Source organism: Peromyscus eremicus, chromosome 15 (assembly GCF_949786415.1).
Source record: "Peromyscus eremicus chromosome 15, PerEre_H2_v1, whole genome shotgun sequence".
Taxonomy (NCBI): Eukaryota; Metazoa; Chordata; class Mammalia; order Rodentia; family Cricetidae; genus Peromyscus; species Peromyscus eremicus.
Window position 1 is genome coordinate 53594287 of NC_081431.1, and position 20784 is coordinate 53615070.

Genomic DNA, 20784 nt, shown 5'->3' on the forward strand with positions numbered 1-20784 from the left:
CAGGACTGGGAAGGATTTTTCAGACCCGGGGACTAATCACGGATTTCTTCCCGGGGTTCCTAGCCCAGCCACATCCCTGAGATGCACAATCTAAATGGTACTGAATAGAAAGTTACAGACCCAAGGGAGACACTTTCTAAAGGGGGTGAATGGGTGTGAGCCAAGCTACGGGAATTTTTTAGAGCATGAATTGATTCTAAGTCCCTTTGGGGGAATTAAGAATACTACTCTCCCCAAATTTCAGATTATTTAACATCAGAAAAGAATTGTTTTTAACAATTACCCCCCCTCCTCAAAAATTCTGGGAAAAAGCGGGGGACAGGGGGATGAACTAAATGTTGGCATGCCGTAGATGGGAGAAAATGCCTTTAGCAATAAACTTATCCAGAAAGAAAACCTGATGTTTTGAGACTATTTTAGCAAATTGTATAAGCAACAGATGATGAAGGGATTAGGTGCATTATTTAATCCCTTAAATAGATCTCAGCCAAGGAGGAAACAGGGGCTCTGATCTTCATTTTATTCAAGCGGCCCTTGAAAATTAATCAGCAGTGAAGAAGTGTCTCCTTGGGATTTGTCCTTGACACATTGTCACCAAGGAACAGGGGTCTTCTTTGTCCTGTCTTTTACTGACCAAGTCTCAGAGATACTATTTCAAAAGTGATGGAGATGTTTTGAGTATCCTAACTGATGTACATATCGCATAGACCTAGAGACCCAGAAATGTCAAATAATAATTTCAGCTACATTATTGGATCTAATTTTACAATAAACTATAATATTCTGTTTTAAATTTACAGATAAAGACCAGTTTTAATTTGGCAATATTTTTAAGCTCGTAGGAAGTGCTGTTAGATTTTGCCTTTGATCTTTTCCAAGAAGAAATGCTTTAGATTCCTCAGTGCTAATGTAAACAGTTTATTTTCTCCAGTTGTTCATTTGGACATCGAGGTAAACTGTTAGTAAAGTCAAACATAGTTTTTCTTTTCAGTTCTGCTAGTTTTAGACTTGTACCAACTTGAAAATCCCAACTTTGGGAAGGAGTCTTTAGTTCTAAAACTAAATACAATTTGAAGAAATCCTCACGATATGAAGATTTCTATCTTTGCTGGCTGGAAACGCAGGCCCGCCCCACCTCTCAGCAGAATAGTTTCTTCTGTGTAGATGTACTGAGTCTTGAACTTGGAAGAGCAATGTCTATGCTGTGAAAAGCTTCCCATTATAGCATCGAGCACATCCTTCATCATCCACAAGGCAGAGTTTAAAACTGGAAGTCTTATCATTTGACGGAAGTTGACAGTGACAATGGAAATAGCCACTCCCAAGATTATTTAAGAGAAGGCACAATGTAGAGACATTCATCAATGAAACACTAGCAGAATGGGTTTTAGTTCTATGTCTGCTCTTTAAAATAAGAATAGACTAAATGGCACAATAGATTATATAAACAAGGACTTCAATGACAGGCTGTCAAAGTTAAAGTTATACATTTACATGGGTGACTTGACGCCATACTTTATCACCTACACCAGGGGAAGCCAATTTGATTCTGGTCAATAAAATACAACCTCTAGAGCTGGGCCTGGGGCAAAACTGACATGGTGTGGCCGATTCTGACTATTTGACGTCCACTTATTCTAGGAGGGGACACACAGGAATTGGCACTTGCTACCATCTGGGGTGTGTCCCATATTTAGGTTCAATTTGATTAATAAACGCTTAGAAAGATATGTCAAGGAGACAGCACAGCTGGCTGTACTCCAATGCTGTCCACGTTCCGGTAATTTAATGCAGGTCTGAGTAGAAGCGGGACCAGTGATTCAAAAGCTGAATTTACTGCAGTCTCACAACTGTTGAAAATTACACTACATGTGCTGCAAGTTAGGGGTTACCGGGCTATCTCATTAGAGGAGGCTTTTTTCCTAGGGGTTGGAATCTTTGCTGAATTACTGAGTGACTTATTTGAATGTAGACTTGGACCAAATAATTTTCTGATAAGTTGGCCATAAATCCTCAGTAAAATAAGCTCGGTGTTCTCAGCGTATCTATTGCTTTTTGATCATTTTTATGACTTTCCTTTTACTGGTCAAATTATCCTTATATGCTCCTACAGCTCCTCTGACATGGATTAAGTCAACACAAACCAATAGACCTTCATTACTTTGGCAACTGGTTTTGATTTGGGGGCAATAAATACAATGACACAGACTAGATTACCTTTGCGGAAGGAATATGTGATAAGCCACAAGGATGCCAGAAATTGGGGCCCTTTCTTCTTCTTCTTCTTCTTCTTCTTCTTCTTCTTCTTCTTCTTCTTCTTCTTCTTCTTCTTCTCCTCCTCCTCCTCCTCTCCTCCTCCTCCTCCTCCTCCTCCTCCTCCTTCTTCTTCTCCTTCTGCATAATGTAAAAAAAAAAAAAGAATTAACAGCAGCTTTCAGCCTTCTGAAGAAAGTTGAAAGAAAGAAGCATGAGAAAAGAACAAGGTATAGGTTTTAGAATAAGACGGCAACTAACGCGGGATGTGATCCATGCCTGCCTGCCCGGAAGAGGATTGACCATCCGTAGGAATAAGATGTGTTGTGTAACGAAAGCACAGAGGGGAGGATAGTCAAGCAAGGTCTAGAACAGCCAAGGAAGGGGCAACAGAAGAAACCAGAACTGAAGTTGGAGGAACGATCTCCATTTTAAAATTAAATTTTAAAACATTACGTTTCCATTGCGGGGGGGGGGGGGGGGGGGGGGGGATGCAGAAAGGGAGCCTAAAGGATATCAGAAGGAAGTGGATGGCAGGGACAAATTGGCTTTCACAGAGATTTGCCAGTGTTTTGAGACTTTGCTACTTTTATTTAACTTGCTCTGCATGCATGCATTTTTCCAAGTCAGTGTGGGTTGCAGGCTTCACACTTTTTTACCTAGAATTTCACCAAGTGTCTACTATGAAAAACAAATTCCTTCTTCAGCTATGCTGGTATCACACCCAAGAAATTTAAATTTTCATATATTCTTCATATTTTGATTTCTACAGTTGTCCTAATAATGGCTTTAATTAGTCTCCTCCCCCCCATAATCCAGGCTACAACTGAACTTAACCTCCGTTGTCATGCTCTTCAGTATTACTTAACTTCGAAGAGTTTGTATATCCTTGCTCTTGAGCGTATACATAAAATAAATTGGTACAGTTACTGATTACTTTCTAAAATTTACATACTATGGCAGAAGTAGTTTATGAAGAAAATCAGTTTTTAGAGAAGATTGCTTGTCGTGTGCGTGTGTGTGTGTGTGTGTGTGTGTGTTTGTGTGTGTGTGTGTGTGTGTGTGTGTGACACACATACACACCAACAGGAGTAATGAACTTGGTACAGATCATATAGACTAGGAAAGGACAAGCAGAAAAATATACATGAAATTACCCTCCACCTCACCAAGGAAGAGGAAATAGAGCTGTCTACGATGTCTATAAGATGTTCTATGCCTAGGGTGGGTAAATGCCTGTCTAGCAAATAAGGTGCCCCCTCCGCTCCCCTTCTGAATTTGTGACTCTGCAGAGGGACTTGTCTAACTTCAGCACAGTTTCACAGACAAGGAAGAAACGTCCCAGCACTGTACCCATGCTTCAGTTCTCCTTAAAGGAACAGAGCATGATTCTCTCTGCTTCAAATGCTTTACCTCATTCTCCCAGCAACTGCATTTGAGAAAACAAAGCAGCTCCACCAGTCCCACCTTCTTCCTCTCTCTCCTTTATACCTCCCTCCAGACCAACATTTGTCATGCAGAACAGTGACTGCTCATGGACTGCATGCATACACTGCTATTGAATAGTGACAATGCCTTTTTGACAACGGTTACGCTTAGTTCTATGCCCCCAACATCTTATATAAATCTCTGCAACATATGAGACAGTCAGTAAAAATGTAAGACACTGAATGAATGCATGGCCTAGATGAGTGGGTGACCCCCACCATTAAACATTCTGAACTCCATAGAACTCTTCTCGAACGTGAAAATAATGTAGGACTGTATTGAACAGAGAGATGAGCGTTACAAGTGTGTGAGTCAATAGTGATTGATCAACCACTTTGTGCAAAGCTCTGCATTTTGTGTTATTGGAAAGTTCCAGAGTAAACAGATATTCTTTCCTTGCAGTTGTTGGGGGAGGGGTAGAGTTTTGCCTAACTCATAATGAGCAGTATAAACAATGAGTAGTGTTCTAAAAGGAGAGGGCTGACTGAAATCGTACTGTGACTTTCTGATAAAGTGGTAATGGCGGGAGGAACATCTCTGCTTCTGAAGTGACAGGTAAAGAGAGATGCTTTGCTGTGAAGGAGGGCACTAGCTAGGCTACAGCATTGGACAGGACCCCCCCCCCCCCCCCCCCCCCCCCCCGCCCAAAGCTAACAGGGACTCATGAATGGAGAAATTAGGCTTTCAAATTAGCAATTTAGATTTGCTATGGTAAGGTATGATGGGATGTAATTCCCACAGGCATCCAAGTCTGGTAAAGTCTGGTTTTGTCTTTTGTTTTGTCGTATTTTGTTTTCTTTTTTCTTTCTTTGGGACTATATGGTTATCAGTCCGAGTGGAGGAGAAAGTGGCTGGAGACTAAATTACTCAACCAGGTTAAAGAGAGCATTGCCTAAGCCAGGTTTCTGGTTATGGTCATGAAGAAGAAGGGAGTGGCAGAGGACTTGACTGTGGGTGGGTCTAACCACAGAGTGCTGCAGAGAAGGAATCAGCATGGAGACCTCTAAGTGTTAGCAGCTCATATGCTATGTCATCCACACACTCTGGACCATTAGGCAGCAAACACAGGTGTAGCATGAATCTTAAAAGTTCTTATTAATAAAATCAAACCTGAGCCAGGTATTGGGGTGAACTGGAAGATCAGAGAACCAGAACAAGCCACAGCTACCTCACCTCGTCAAATCCTCAGCTGGTCTTGTTTCCTCAGACTGGAGGCCTCTGAGTCTTCATCCAGAACGGGTCTCAGCTGAACTGCTGCTCAAAAGCCTGAACGCTTAACCAGGCCAAATGCTTAACCAGCCAAATGCTTCTAGTTCCTGGTCCTCATGCCTTATATATCTTTCTGCCTTCTACCATCACTCCCTGAGATTAAAGGCTCGTTTTCTGGGATTAAAGCCGTGAGTCACCATGCTTGGCTGTATCCTTGAACACATGGATTTCTGCCTAGCTCTGCCTCCCAAGTGCTGGGATTAAAGGCGTGTGCTACCACTGCCTATCCTCTGTGTTTAATATTGTGGCTGTTCTGTCTCTGACCCCAGATAAGTTTATTAGGGTGCACAATATTTCGAGGGAACACAATACCACCACACACTGGTTTCTAAAAGGGAGTGTAGAGAAGAGCCAACAGGACAGGAAGCTTTTCTGAGACCAACACGGGCCAAGGTAATGGCTTGATAGATCACCCAATGGAGTTGCAAAGAGAAATTCACATCTCAGAAACTGTTGTTCCCTTCATTTTAATCTTCGATAGCAGTTCCCATGAGTGTCACCTGGGATGTGAGGGGCCGGAAAAAATAAAAGTAAATGGAAAGCTTGTGTGTTCACAAAGACAACTCTCTTCAGGTCCTCTTGGCAGCTTACATCTCTGTCATCTCCTTCCTTTTCTGCCACTCCACTGACACCAGTACCCCAGGGATTAACTACTGCTCTTCTTCATTAGGAGTAACAGAGCAAACTATCTCCTTCCTCTGTGGGGCACTTGCTGAGGTTTTGGTTAGATTTAACTCTCAAGAGGAAAGAGTTCGATGTTTGGGAAGTCAGCAGCTCATGATGTGCTGCTGGACAAGTACTTCGTTCTCTCCTGTCACATGGCTGTTGTTGGTTGTTTTTGCTTATTTGGGGAGCCTGCCACCCAGCTCCCAAATAAATCACACATGGAAGCTTATTGTTAATCATAAATGTCTGGCCTTAGCTTGGCTTGTTTCTTGCCAGCTTTTCTTAACCTAAATTCTCCCTTCTACCTTTTGCCTCTGGGATTTTTCCTTTTCTAACTTCTGTATATCTTACTTTTACTCTTATCCTGTGGCTGACTGTGTGGCTTGCTGGTTGGCCCCTGAAGTCCTCCTCTCTTTCACATTCCTTAATCTTTCCTCTTTTCCTTCCAGATTCCTCCTTCTATATATTCTCTCTGCCTATCAGCCCCACCTATCCTTTCTCCTGCCTTGCTATTGGCTGTTCAGCACTTTATTAGACCATTAGGTGTTTTAGTCAGGCACAGTAACACAACTTCACAGAGTTAAACAAATGCAACCTAAACAAAAGTAACACACCTTAAAATAATATTCTACAACACATTGCCATCATCAGAGTGTGTCTGTGGGATAGATATGGCTCCAGCTGCTGAGGAGACAGAAGGGAACAAGAAAGAGGAGACTCTATCTCAAGAGCATCTCAAGAAAGAGCATCTCTACCTCAGCAGAGTTCCTTCCCATGGGAGCAGGAAACATGGAAAGTGGACAGACGCCACCGTAAGGTGCACTTAAGAAAATTAAAGCCAAATGCAGGTAAAGGGGGGACCCCTGGGAAGGCCTCCCTGAGAAGGTGACAAAATAGCCCCACCGTCCTCATTGGCTTATTGGGAGATTTAAAGCTGTTTCTGTGTGGGGAACATCTGGCAAGTCCCCAACACAAGGTCAGAAGAAATGGTGAGCTATTATCTTCAGCCAATAAATTTGTAAAACATACTGCCCACTAAGTAAGCTTGGAAGGCTGGGACTAGGTTTTTGTAGGAGAGGAGAGATAATTTTTATTCACAAGGTCTTGTGTTCCAAGGCAAACAATGATATTGCTCATACCACCTGTTTCCAGAGAGTAAAATATGAAAGCCATGTTCTTTCGTCTTCTAGCTGCTCTAAGATGTTGCCTAAAAATCTGGCATTTGAAGCAGAAAAGAGGCAGGGAACAACTCTGGACAGCCCTGCGCTCACAGGGAGCTCATGCACAATCTTGGTTTGCTGAATTCAGGAAGAATTGTGTCCCTTTCTACAAGCAGATCTCAAACCAGCAAGCATGAGCTCTTTTCCCGAAAGTCCACAAGAGAAAGCAGACCATGGTAGGGCTAATGAACGTGTAAGGTTACTTTAATTTTATGCTGGATCAGTTCTTTTTTCTCATTTATTTCCAGTGTTTCTATACAGCCTCCAAGATAGACCCATCTGCAGGGCCTGGCATGAACACCCACGGGAAGGCTTGTGCCTTCCAGCTCGTGTCTCTCTAAACTGTCCCATTGCAACCGTGTATTTTTTCTCCTGGGTAATCCTTATTCCAAACAGAGGAGGTGAGAGTTAATGAGAAAAACTTGAAATTCCAGTGAGGGACTTTGAAGGCTGCCAGTTACATTTTTATACAGTTCATTGGAGTATGGAAGGGGAACCTCTCCACTTAGATGTTCTCAGCACTCCCAGGGAGAGCTCTGTGTTTTAGGGAGCAGCAGACCTACCTGATGAAGATGTGGGTACAGTTTAAGTTCAACTCTCTTCTGCTGCCTGCTGTCCACCACGGACTGCTCCTAGGGAGAGGTGCACATGCTCTCTAAGGCGTTTCTTCTCGTTCTTGAGTCTTCTATTCTGTAGAAGGGACATCCGGCTGAATCCCCTCCTTGCTGTTCAAAGACAGTTCCCAAGTCTTCTCCTTTAAACTTTCTGCACCTTATCCTTCCTGCACACCACCCCCAGAACTGTAAAATGAACAGTGTATTTATGGTTAAAAATTGGCAGCTGTCACGATAACAATTTTAAAAACAAAGTTCTGGCACACAGTCAGCATTACTATGGAAACGCCTGTTTCTAGCAACTCGCTGATAAGATACAGTTCAAGGACTCAGGTCTGCGTGGGAGTGTTTTACCATCCATAAAGTGAGGATCTAATTGTTACAATAGGGATTCCCAAGAACAGCTCTCTCAAGTCTTAATGCTGGATTCTCATCTCTTATTTTAATTTGGCAAGAGAGTTGAAATGACGCCTTTATAATGCTTTTGATATGCAGATACAAATAAATGTTCGAACTGGTATTTTGAAACACGTTGTAGGTAATTTTTACATTAATCACAAATCCTCATAATACTTTCTGGTTATTCATGTCACATTTAAATGCACACATCACACACACACCAAAACTCATGGGTGGAAGCTGTAATGTAATCTTCTATCAAGTGACACAGCTTATGTTTTAAATCCCCCTGTTCACCTGTCTTTGCATATTCCTGCCTAGCTGACATGTAACTGAGTTTCAAGAATTTGAAGGAATTCATAGCATTCTATAGCATTTTCTAGGAGTCAAATAGTGCTACCATTTTTTTAATTTATTTTTTTTTCATTTTACATACCAACCACAGTTTGCCCTCACTCCCCTCCTCCTGCTCCCCTCACTTCCCCCAATCCCACCCCCACCTCCCCATCCACTCCTCAGAGAGGGTAAGGCCTCCCATGGGGAGTGAACAAAGTCTGGCACATCAAGTTGAGGCAGGACCAAGTCCCTCCCCGTTGCATCAGGCTGAGCAAGGCATCCCACCACATGGAATGGGCTCCAAAAAGCCAGTTCATGCACTGGGGATAAAGCCTGGTCCTACTGCCCAGGGCCCCCACAAACAGACCAAGTCACACAACTGTCATCCACATTCAGAGGGCCTAGTTCAGTTCCTTGCAGGTTCCCCAGCCATCATTCCAGAGTCCCTGAGCTTAGTGTTACCATTTTTAACCACGGCACTTATTTAAAAAAAAAAAATTCTCACTGTTTCGTGGTGGTACAAGGGGGGTAGGGACAAACACACAAGCAATCATTTTCCCATGTGGTAAATGTCAGGTGAAAGTTGAGTGTAAAGTAAGGCCAAGGAGGAAGGTAGGACTCAGGGCATCATTTCTATAAGATCCAGTTTGGGAGAATGGCCTACAAGATAGCAACATCCATTTGTGAATCTCCTCACTTTAAATTAAAGCTTGCAAGGTTTTATCTCCAGAGTCTTGAAAGTGTGAGATTAAGTTTCCATATCAGTCTGTTATTGGCTTCATAGTTTTTCAAGACTCCTTCTAATGAGTTGATTGTTTCATGTTCTCCCAAATGCTTTGGCCACAACTAAGCCAAAAAATTCAGAATGAAAGTGAAACATATATTTACTTTCTTCTAAAGGTAGAGAGTTCAATATAATCATAGCTCAGTCATGCATAACATGTATACTTTAAAGATATTAACTTGAGAATTGAATATAGTTTGATACAAATCTTTCAGAAAATCATCTTATTTCTTCTTCTCCTCCTCCTTTTCCTCCTCCTCCTCCTTCTTTAATACTTATTATTAACTTGGATATACCATTTCAAGGAAATATTGACAAGTACATGTTAGACCATGACTTGTCCCTATGATTCTGTTCCAATCCTTTCACAGCTCTATCATGAGTTCATGTGTTTTGAGTTGCAATTTGAGTTATCATGAGATCCATTTGGGTTCTATATTTGTAAAGAGTGGTTGAAGAGTAACAGAGCAAAGAGTAGCCTTTCAGTCATGGAAACTCAAAAGCAAAAGGCCTTCGAAGCAGTTTTAAAATGCCGTTCACTTCAGCCCCACACTTAATGTCACTATTCAATAGAGTCAGGGGGATTCTTTCATCAAAAAATGTACATGACACCCAGAATGGCGACTCAGATTTCCAGACGATCTTCTTGATCAAGGGGTGAGGTGCTTGAGTTTATTTTTTATAAATCAATATGACTGGAAATCACGGTCAGTAGTTTGTTAATGCCTCCTGATAATATTACATATTAAGAACACATAACCATGCTTTGTATAGTTTAGACTTGGTATTTCATTTGATCCTATCATGTTAAGTAGATAGCAATACCCGACTTCATCGGTGAATAAGTGACTCTCCAACTGTGAAATTAATGACTGATAGTCACACAAATAAGAGCCAGAGCCAGGAATCAAACCCCGGCCACTTCCGCTCCAGGCTGGCCTCTTAACCATATCAGTGTTCAGCCAAGAATGACAGGTGGAGCCAGGGTTCAACCTTCGACATCCTCACCTCCTTTCCGAGGCTGGTGACAGAACTATGGACAAGGTCCTGATTCTTCACAGGCCACAAGACAAGGGAAGCAGATCAGTTCTCTGTCCACAGAGAACTGGGGGGCACTAAGAGGTCTCGGCATTGTTTCCTGTTGTCCCCTCCGCTACAATGAGCTAGGGTGTAGGCGGTCCACTTCTCCAGTACAATCAGTCTCCATCATGACACAAAAAGGGTCCAGAGGAACATTCAGAAAACTGAAGAAAAGCGACCGATTGGCCTCCTACCTGTATGGGTCTGCGCAGTCCTGTGGCATTCATCCAGAGCAAAAGCTATTTCCTCCCATGAAAGACACAGCGGAGGGGAGATGCTAACACCAACAGCTTCCAACAAGAGTGCTTTGTCTGACATCCCAGGGAATGCTGACAAGAGCTGCATGCTGGAGAGTGCTTCCGATTTTACCCATCCCCCTCTCTCCCTCTCTGCCATCCTTTTACCTCACCTCTTATTTTTTCACTGAGTTTGGATCAGAGTCATGTGCTGTCATTACTAATGGAATCTTTTCTTCTGTGCTGTGTCTTCCCTACCTTTTCTCTCTGTCTCCGACTCCCCTCCTCCATTGTGGGAGTCAAGCTAACAGAACACAGACCCAGACAGGCCAAGCTCTTGTTTGATGATCATTCATTGGTGCCTCCACTGTGACCACAGGACAGACACTGAATTTTGGGTGGCGTGTGGACTTCGTGAGAGGATTTCTCTCCTTTATAGTCTCATCTCTCACCTGTCCTTGTCTTCCTTCCCCAGTTCTGACATGCCTTTATGTACAACCTCTGTCTCACTGGAGTCCCTTCAATTCTGAGGAGTTTTTAAGTTCCCCTTTTAAATTTTAGTTCACATGGTTTCATTTAAGTGAAATTCCTTGCTTAGAATAGCCGAGTACTCCCTCATCCTTCAGAGATAATCATATGCTTCATTTCAAATTTCTCCACTTAAGCTCTCCTCAGTATTCATGGCACTCGTAAAGCACATTTGTAACATACTGTGATTATATGTATACATAAGTGAATGTGGTTCTTTTCTCCTATCCCCAGAAACTGAGATCTAGACTCATTGATATCTTTGTATTTTTATATTCTAGCTCCATAGATGCCCACATAATTGATATTACTAACGAGAGAGTGAAAGACTAGAAAACCACATTTAAGCAAGGTTTATAGTAAGTAGATCAAAGATAACATTATGGGGACTTTACTGTCTGGTATTAATTGTACAATGATTTGAACCAAACTAGGAAGAAACAACAGCAACAATAAAAGTGATTAAAAACAGTGAGGATATTAAATGGCCCAGAATTGTTAAAACCCTGTTTTCATATGTGACATTATGTTTGTCTTGGTAATGAGACAAGGACCCTACAGAGAGCCAAGTGAGAACTGAGAAGGCAAAACAACTTCCTCCTGCTTTTGTACTGCCAGAAGTAGTACTCTGCGCACATCCTTTAAACAACCTGCATGGTGCTGCCTCTCTTCTTAGTGTTTCTATGCAGCTCAGTTACAGATTCCTGTTACCTATTGCTAAACCAATAGGTTCCAGCTTTGCTGGAGAGACAAACACTGCAGTGGACGTAATACCAACGTCTGTGCACTAGTAAGGCCCTGGAGAACCCAGGGCTCCGCTGCTTCTGGAGAGGGCTCTACCTGATGCTTTCTGTTGCGTAATGTCTGGGTTCAGCATGGAACACAGCCGCTTTCACAAATATCACTTGTTCCATGGCATCCAAATCAAAACAAAGACTGCGAAAACTGCCTGGAGAAGTAGCCCATCAGTCTTCCCTCTTTGGGGATCTGTTCCACCAGACCCAGCTTATTTAATCTGCTTTCTTCCCCCCCCCATAAAGGCTTTAAAGCAATTATATTTTTGGTTCACAATCATAAGTTTGAACAAGGAAAGGAACAAATCATGAATGACAGAGACCTATAAATTTAGGATGATTTTGCATGTATATGGGTTCATCTTTTTCCCTTTAAATGAAGGATCCTTGTCACTGAGATGACAAGGCTGAGTAAATACAGTAGATATTTCATACACATTTTCTCAGAGCAGACATTGGAGACTAGGTAGGACTCCATTTGCTCATGATTTAGGAATAAGGAAAGTCTGGAATGCCTTGGTCTTGTTACACTAGAGAGGTACCAGCTTCATCTCGTTGGTCTTCGTCCCAGGGTGGCTCCACTGTCCTAGTGAGTGCCTTTGCTCTAGAACTCACACTATCATCTCTTCAATCCTTGCAGCTGGCTGAAGACTGGCTCATGGGCATTTTCACCGCCCTTGGCTCAGGGACCTTGGCCCTGTTATTCATCCTCTTGCTTGTGGTTGTGGCTTCCCTCATCTCCTCCAACAAAAGGGCAACTCAAGGAACCTACAGCCCCAGCCGCCAGGAGAAGGCTGGCCCTCGAGTGGAAATGTGGAGCAGGATGCCGCCCCCGGCCCTGGAAAGACTCATCTAAACACCTACTGCTTCTCTGAGAAAGGAAAAGGACACGATGAGCAAGCACCCTGCTCCTGCCTGAGTGACAGTTTTACATCACTAGAGCTACTAACTTACAGCTGGGATCCCACTGGGACTGTGGGAAGGATTTCCCTAGCTGCCTTATAGACTTTTATGGGGGTTTGCCCTGCATCACTGTTTGCTTATGTGAGCCATTCACAGAAATAGGTCTCTGTGTCATGGATGACAACCTCAGAATCAGCAAAACATCCTCCAGACAGAGAACACTGTATTTTAGAAAAATTTCATAAGCTAACTACCCCTTAAACTCTTTACTAGGTGATCCAGAGAAAATGTTTAGTAGCCAAGTGCCACGCATTACATAGAACCAGAAAGAAAAATTAGAAAACAATTTTCACTTTCTTCTTTTTATTTTGTAGGAAAGTTTTATTTTTTGAGACAGTGTCTCACTATGTAAACCAAGCCAGCCTCAAAACCACATGGACCCTCCTCCCTCAGCCTCCTGAACTCTGGGATTACACGTGTCTGATCATGTTCAGCTTAGTTTTGAATCTTTTATCATACGCTAAAAGATTCTAATGGGGCTCGGAGAGATGGCTCACTGGATAAGCACTTGCTGGATGAGGGCGAGAACTGGAGTTTGGGACCCCATTACCCACACAAGTGCCAGGTAAGTGGGGCCCTGTCTGCAGTCCTAGGCCTCAGGAAGTAGAGTTCGCAGGGGTCACTGGAGTAAGCTGCTAAACTGTTAGGGCAAGTGAGTTCTGGTCTCAAGTGAGAGAACTTGACTCGATATAAAAGGTAAATAGTGGGTGAAGAAGACACTATATGTCAGTGTCTTGCCTATACGTGCATGTGCACACATTTATGTGTGCCCAAACATGGGAACATATATACATACAGACCACACACTGATGCAACACACCCACACACATACACACACACATACACACATACACAAGGGTCTAATTGTGTGTGATGATGAGAGGTACACTTTAGTCCTTCAATCATGGATTTAGAGGAGGTCACGAGAAGAATGCATGGTTTAAAACATGACCCAACCTAAAATAAAATTGAAATATGGCTGTTCTCCTGTCTGAGAGTGGCTTTGTTGGTGCTTGGTTGCTTAGTTGGTTGGTGGTTATTTGTTTATTTGTTTTGTTTGCCTGCGATATTACATGTAACAAAAGCAACTTGTAAGAACAATTGAAAAACTTTGTGATGAATTACATCTTTTGCCTTAATCATTTAGAGTCATGATTCTTTATGAAGATATGCTTCCAGTCAAGACATTTCCTAGGCGGAAGTTAACACAGTAAGGAAATTGTTAGTCAAGCCTGAAAGAAGAGGCTCTTTCCTTCCAGGGACTTTTGGTAACATCAGTGATGGCGCTTAAGTATAAGGACCCCACAGTGAGATGGACATGTGTGCAAAAGCATCTGAAAGGAGAAAATATTGCAACTTCTATTTGTACAATGTCTATGCTGTGATGGCTGTATTGTATGTATGTTTTGAGATGTATGTAACACTATTATAGTATAACATAGATAAAATGGGGAAATATGTATTTCCAACACAAGCTTTAAAATGTAATAACATAAACTTTAAATCTAGAAGAAATCTATCCTTCCCAACTACTATTGTTCCAGAAAACCCCCCATTCTTTTCCTACTAGCAGTTTTTCCACAGTACTAGAAGTCCTATAACCCCAAGTGTGCGGTCATATGACCAATCACTGGGTTCTCTCCCATCAACGACTGCTTCCTTTAAACCCTCCTGTTCCTCAGCCACGGGTGTCAGCCAAGTATCTGCAGAAGAGTTTTCTGTTTCCTGGCTCCCTTTTCTTTCCTACTCCTTCTCAAGCTTGAACTTTTGCTTCTCCTTCCCACAGGTCAGATACGTCCACATCTCCAACAGGCTGACTTCAGCTTCCCCGAGTTTTCAGATTAGAATCTGAACCAACTGTCTTACTTCTCACAACACTGTGTAGACACTCTTTTATCTTGGCCTTGGTCTCACTTCACTTCTCAGCCCTATAGTTCCTTTTCTGCTTCGTCCCCATCAGTCTCCACTCTGCTGTTATCCCCTCACCCCCCACATCATTTCTTTACTTGGTTTCCTCTTTTTAGAATCTAATCAACTGGAGAAATACCTTCTGTTTTAGAGGGCTTCTTTTTACAGCCACATGCATCACCTTCAGTAGACTTAACTCAGTGAAAGTGTGATCAGCGTTTTCCGGATAAGTGAATGAGGGATGCGTCACCACTGTTCAGCTTGTGCTTGTCAAGAACTAAATCCCACTGTACTCAAGATGCATGCCTTCTAGCTCTATAGCTGACCTAGTGTCTTCATCTCTGACTTCCTCTCAATAGTTAGGATTGTGTGAAGCCAAACTCTTTCAGAAGATAGATGTCTATAGATGTCTACATGTGCGTTTTGCTATCAAACACTTTTATTTTTGCATTCCACTGGGTTTACAACTTCTTAATAGAGGGTGTATGTGGTAAGGACAAAAGAAGCTCTTCCATAAGGAAAAAATTACGTTTCTGAGTTTTTAAAAATACAGAATATAAGTCTGTCTGATTGGTATTAGCACCAGTAGGGGGAAAAAGGTAACTCCAAAGGTAATAGCATATTATTAACCTTTCTTTAGAAAGGCTTAATGTTCTTCAGTGAGACGTGTACATAGATACGTACACGTGAATCCATGCACATGGCCATAAATGACGAATGAATCTATATTGACCATCTCCCAACACACACACAGTAATTTCTTACAAGCTTCCTGAGCTCACCAAAGATTTGTATCTGACACAAGCAGAACAGTCAAAACACTTAATGCAGGAAGAGCTGGAGGATTGGCCTTCTAATTGCACCAAATGGTTTTTGAAAGGCAGATCTCACCTTCAACGGAAAGTCTAACCCTGACCTCACAAGTAGTGCCCCCTTCAGCTCAGACTGCCTGTTATGCAATTCATATCAGGAAGAAGTGTCCCACGCATGGACTCACCTGCTGCTCACATGCAGTCCCTCCTGCCCCCTGAGGGATGGAGTCTGTTTTCCCCTTGGATTAGCACTGGGCTTGTGACCTGCTCTATCCAACAGAATACTGTGAAAGTGACGCTTTACCACCTTCAGGTCAGGCACCAGAGCCTTGCAGCTCAGTTAGAAGGTGGCCCCAAGACTGCCACACTGCCAGGAAGTCTGTAGTAAAAATACCATGTGTGAGAGAGACATAACCGTGCTGGCTGAGCCTGGCCTCCAGCCTGCTGGGTTCAGTTAGATAGTGACCCAAGTGAAACCAAGACAGGAGCCACCAGTCACTACAGACTCCAAAAGCAACAACCTAAGGGGTCCCAGGGGTTTGTTGTGTGGTCATAGGTAACTGAGACACAAGCACTCACGTTAAGGAAGGAACTAAGACAAATGTGAGTGCTTCTGGGATTTGTTTTGAGTAGTTCCTTTTTATTTGCATAGGCACAACAATTAGTATGTTATTAAAGTAGTACACATTTATGCTCAGTTTCACTCTGAGTGGTGCGTTTCCATTAAATCTAGTCTCAGGTCCACGTGGTGCTAAGGGTCACAGTGGTTCCAGTCCAGCTGTGTGCAGACATTGGGCTCTGGTGTAAAGTGAACACAGCCGGCCTACTTCCTGTCCAGAGGAACTGTGGCCCTGGGACAGCGTATGTAAGAGACACATCTGGTGTGTGTTTACACGGAGTGACAGAAAGGTTCCTGCAAGCGGACGGTCTCTCACATGGCTTCTGTAATCACCATGTGGACAAAGGGCATCCGGAAATAACAAGTGACTGTCACTGAAATCAGCTGTCAAACTTGCCCCTACTTAACTCCTTATGAGACTACTGTTCAGTGGTTCCTCTCTCCTCTTAAACAGAGAGGGAAATAGTCCCAGAAGCCAGCTCTGTGCAGCCATCGTTATCATTATTAGAATTAGTATCAGCAGCAGGAATTGAAGAGCAACAGTCACAGTGCCCAGAGGCAGAACTAGAGGACATCCAAGTCACTATGATTCGGAGGACAGGGAGAGACCCTGGCTGAGGACTTGCTCTGGTGCCAGGCCTGTATTACAAATAAACGAAATGCATTATGTCGCATCTAAACAGGAAACTGAACTTCGAAAGAAGACTTCGACCTTTATTTTGGACAGTTGAGGGGTTTAGGGAACAGGTTTCAGGTGATGGTTGGCCCCACGCAGGTGGCTTGAACTCATCTGTAAAAGGAGAGCCAGTCTCTGTCTTACAGGCACGTGGCGAAGATTATAACTGAGCTGTGCCTAACGACCGGTAAGCACGTGTGGTGGATAGAGTGTCTGCTATCATTAGTTAACAGGACAAGTGACAACCGAAATAAAGTCTTACTTCCACACTCCCTTCTCTGGTGCCAAGCAAATGTGTAACTCCTTCTTGTCACCTTCCACCCCCTTAAGATGTGCCTATAAGTTAGGTTTCAAGCTGGGAACGATGCTATGCTTATGCTGTGCCTAAACCGTCTATTGCTCTGTGGTGACAATTGCATTGTCTAAAAAAAAAACCGCTCGGTAAGACTGAAGTCATGCATGTGTTTCACAAAACATGGCCAAAAAGAAACCAAAGGTCTCGGGTCTCCTGAGCCCCACAAACAATTGATGATAGCAAACTTTAAACAATTTTGTAATTAAAACTTTATTATAAAGAACTTACAAACAAACAAAAATCACACATCAAAATTAACCAGACCCAAAGACTATATACTTCAATGATCTTTTATAAAGTTAAAATAGCCATTCCGAAGCCATGGAACTTCACACTGGATTTTACACTTTCATTATCAAATACATTTTTTTTGCACTAATCCACCACTAAAGAAATAAAAATGGAAAAATCATGACAGAAAACTAGAAAAACAATTAGCTTTATATCCTCTTTCATTTTCTGGGTATTCATTACTTGTGTTCAATCCTTCCTCATCACCTAATATTTACCCTTTATTGCTCTCCTTTCTACATGTTATATTGTACCCACATGTACATTGGTTATATACAGATGTATATAAACACACATATAATCACATGGATATGTGGAGATATATACATATGGTTAGGATCCCCATGTGAGTACGAACTTAGTTTTCCCACCCCACACTATACTCTTACACATAGTAGTCTCCTTTCCCTTTCAGGGCATGCCACATATGTTCTTTCACCCTCCCACCCCCTCTCCTTTCAAACCCTTGTAACCCTTTCCTGGTCCCATTCTAGACTCCTGACCTCTATCCACAATTTCTCCCCACCAATACACATATGCAACAATTAAAAGCTAGGATCCACATATGAGAAAGAACATGCAGCATTTACCTTTCTGGGCCTACCTTACTTCACTTAATATAATACTTTTCACTCCCATCCATTTTCCTGAGAATTGCATGATTTCAGTTTTCTTTGTTGTTGTTGAATAAAATTGCATTGTTTGGTTGGCTGGAGAGATGGCTCAGAGGTTAAGAGCACCGACTGCTTTTCCAGAGGTCCTGAGTTCAATTCCCAGCACCCACATGGTGGCTCACAACCATCTGTAATGAGATCTGCCACCTTCTTCTGTGTACATAATAAATAAATAAATCTTTAAAAAAAATTGCATTGTTTGTATGTCCTGCATTTTTATTATCCATTCATCAGAAGGGCCTTGAGGCTGGTTTCATTTCCAGTTCCTTTAAAGGAGTATGGATGTGCAAGTATTTCCGCGACATGATCTAGAGTCGTCCTGCCCTAGTGGGGCACTATGGTAATTCCGTTGGGTTTCTGAGAAGTCTCTGCGCTGATTTCCACAGCAGCTGCACCAGTCTACACTTTGACCAGCCGGGAACAATGCCCCCCTTTCCACATCCTTGCCAGCATTTGTTTTAATTTGGAATGTGGCAAGATGGAATCTCAAAGTAGTTTCAATTTGCATTTCCCCTGTGGCTAAGGATATAGAACACTTTTAAACAGATTTATTCGCCATTTGTGATTGAGAGACCTTCCAGGTAAGTTCATTAGTGTATTTGTTGACTGTGGGGTCTTGGGGGTTTTCATGTTTGGAGTTATTTATACATTCTAGATATTAATACACGTCTGAAGTGTCGCTGCTGGATTTCACCCGTTCTGTAGACTCTTCGTTCATCTGCTAATGGTTTCCTTTGCTGAGCAGAGCTTCTTAATTTTGTATGATCTCATTTGTCCACTGTTGGTTTTATTTCTTCCTTTTCAGAAAAAAAATCTTGTCTATTCCTACGTTTTGAACTGTTTTCCTAAGAACATTAGTTTTTGTTTCATAGAGCTGCTGCTGCTGCTGCTGCTGATGATGATGATGATGACAGTGACTATTGGGACTTTTAGGATTTCTATCACATCAACAAAACTACTGATTCATCTGTTCTACTTTCCTGATCCTCCTAGTGAGCGATTAGTCAGTTTCCAGCTGGACTGATGCTCTGTAGTGTTTGATTCAAGCCATGAAAATTGCTTCAGTTCTGGAGTGAATATGACTTTTCTAATTTCAACCTACTTGCAATAAACGTGAATTTTTTACTGCTTTGAATTGTATTGGACAGTGATGACAAAAATGCATGTTTCCAATTTCAGCCCATTCTTCTGTGATTTGGTACCCAGGCTTTGCTTTAGGTGGTTCCAGAAGCCTGGGAACAACACCTGCCAAATGTATTTGGCCGGGCTCGCCTGAGGACAGCTGCTGCAGCGACCAGGCACAGGGACATTCCCTATGTTAGGCAACAGCCTCCCTTCAAAAACTGCCCCGCAGTCTACATCTTCCAGCTCTGAATGAGCAGGACTTGGAGTTGCTCGTGGTTTGCAGATCCAGGCTCCTCACTCAAAATGATTGAAATAAGGCAGACCTTAAATGGAAACACTCATGTGGCGTTAAGAGTCTCTGAAATATATTTTCCAGAACTCTGTTTCAACCCGGCCCTTTGTGTCACACATTTGCATACAACATGGCCCCATTCACTCAGCTGCCTGCTCATTGGCCACTCTCACACAGCTTCGAAGGCCTTTTGTTATTAGAGTGAACTTTTAGGAGAACATCTAGGTTAGGTTCACTACAGCAGAGCAGATAGATAATAATAATGCCCTGCATTTGAATTATTGGGGGATGTTTAGTCTTTCTTCCAAAAGAAGCCACAAGTCATTTTAACTCCAGACTCAAGAAAAAATGTTGTTTGAACCATGCACCTACAGAGCATAAAACCATGTGAATGTATTTATTTAATATTTGTTTCTATTGCCCTTGTTTTTTTAATTATACTGTCACATAAGGCCATTTTCATGGTAATATATAATGCCCTTTAAGTGTATTTCCCCCATACCCCTGTACCTCCGCTTGCTTGCCCTCTGTCTTCCTGTTAGCTCCTTTTGTCCCCCTGGACACTCTCTCCTCTACTTTCATGCCCTCTATACATGAAATCTGGGATCCACAAGTGGGACCATGTGACATTTGTCTTTCTGGGGCTGGCATCATTCACCTAATATGGTTAAATCTCAAGTTGTATTCATTTTCTTGCATATGACAAAACTTCATTCCTGTTTATGGCTAGAAAAAAATCCATCATATGTACAAGACACAGTTTCTGTATTCCTTCTTCTGCTGATGGGCTGGTTCCATAACTCAGCCAGTGTGAAAAGTTTTGCAATAAATACTGGTATTTATCTCTATGAAATGTTGACTGGAGTCTTTCGGGTAAGCATCTAATAGCGGTATACCGGACTATATGGTAGTGTTCTGCTGTAAGCAACCTTCACGGTGGTTTTCATAGTGACTGGTTTCCATGGTGACTAGTTTACATACTATCAGGAAAAGAGCTCTCTTCTGCCTTACCAACATATGTTGTCATTTCTTCTCTATGACAGCCATTCCGACTGGTGTGAGATGGCATTCCAATGGAGTGTGGATTTTCATTTCTTTGATGGTTAGTGAGGTTTCACATTTTTTCACGTTTATTACCTATTTGTAGTTTATCTTTTGAGAATTATCTCTTTATTTCATTAGCTCATTGATTGACTAGGTTGTTTGACTTCTTGCTATATACATTTCCCCAGTTCTTCAGAAAGCAATGTCTCAACATTCAAGTAATGAGGGTACACTTACAACCACCAGGTTTATCTCCAGTTAAACCCAACTTAACTTTATTAAGGGATAAAACCCTTAATGAAAGATTTTTAGGTCTGCAACATAGATATTGATATTCCATGTGAACCCAGGCTCAGTT

At 42.3% G+C, this 20784-nt stretch overlaps 1 protein-coding gene across 1 annotated transcript in view; it reads left to right on the forward strand.

Moving 5' to 3' along the window:
* Crb1 (crumbs cell polarity complex component 1) overlaps positions 1 to 12593 on the forward strand; it is a 146714-nt gene extending 134121 nt beyond the window's left edge. The window contains exon 12 of the mRNA XM_059280190.1: positions 12308 to 12593. Coding sequence (XP_059136173.1) covers positions 12308 to 12523 — 216 coding nt within the window. The 3' untranslated portion in view covers positions 12524 to 12593. The remainder of the gene's footprint in view (positions 1 to 12307) is intronic.
* The last annotated feature ends 8191 nt before the right edge of the window (positions 12594 to 20784 follow it).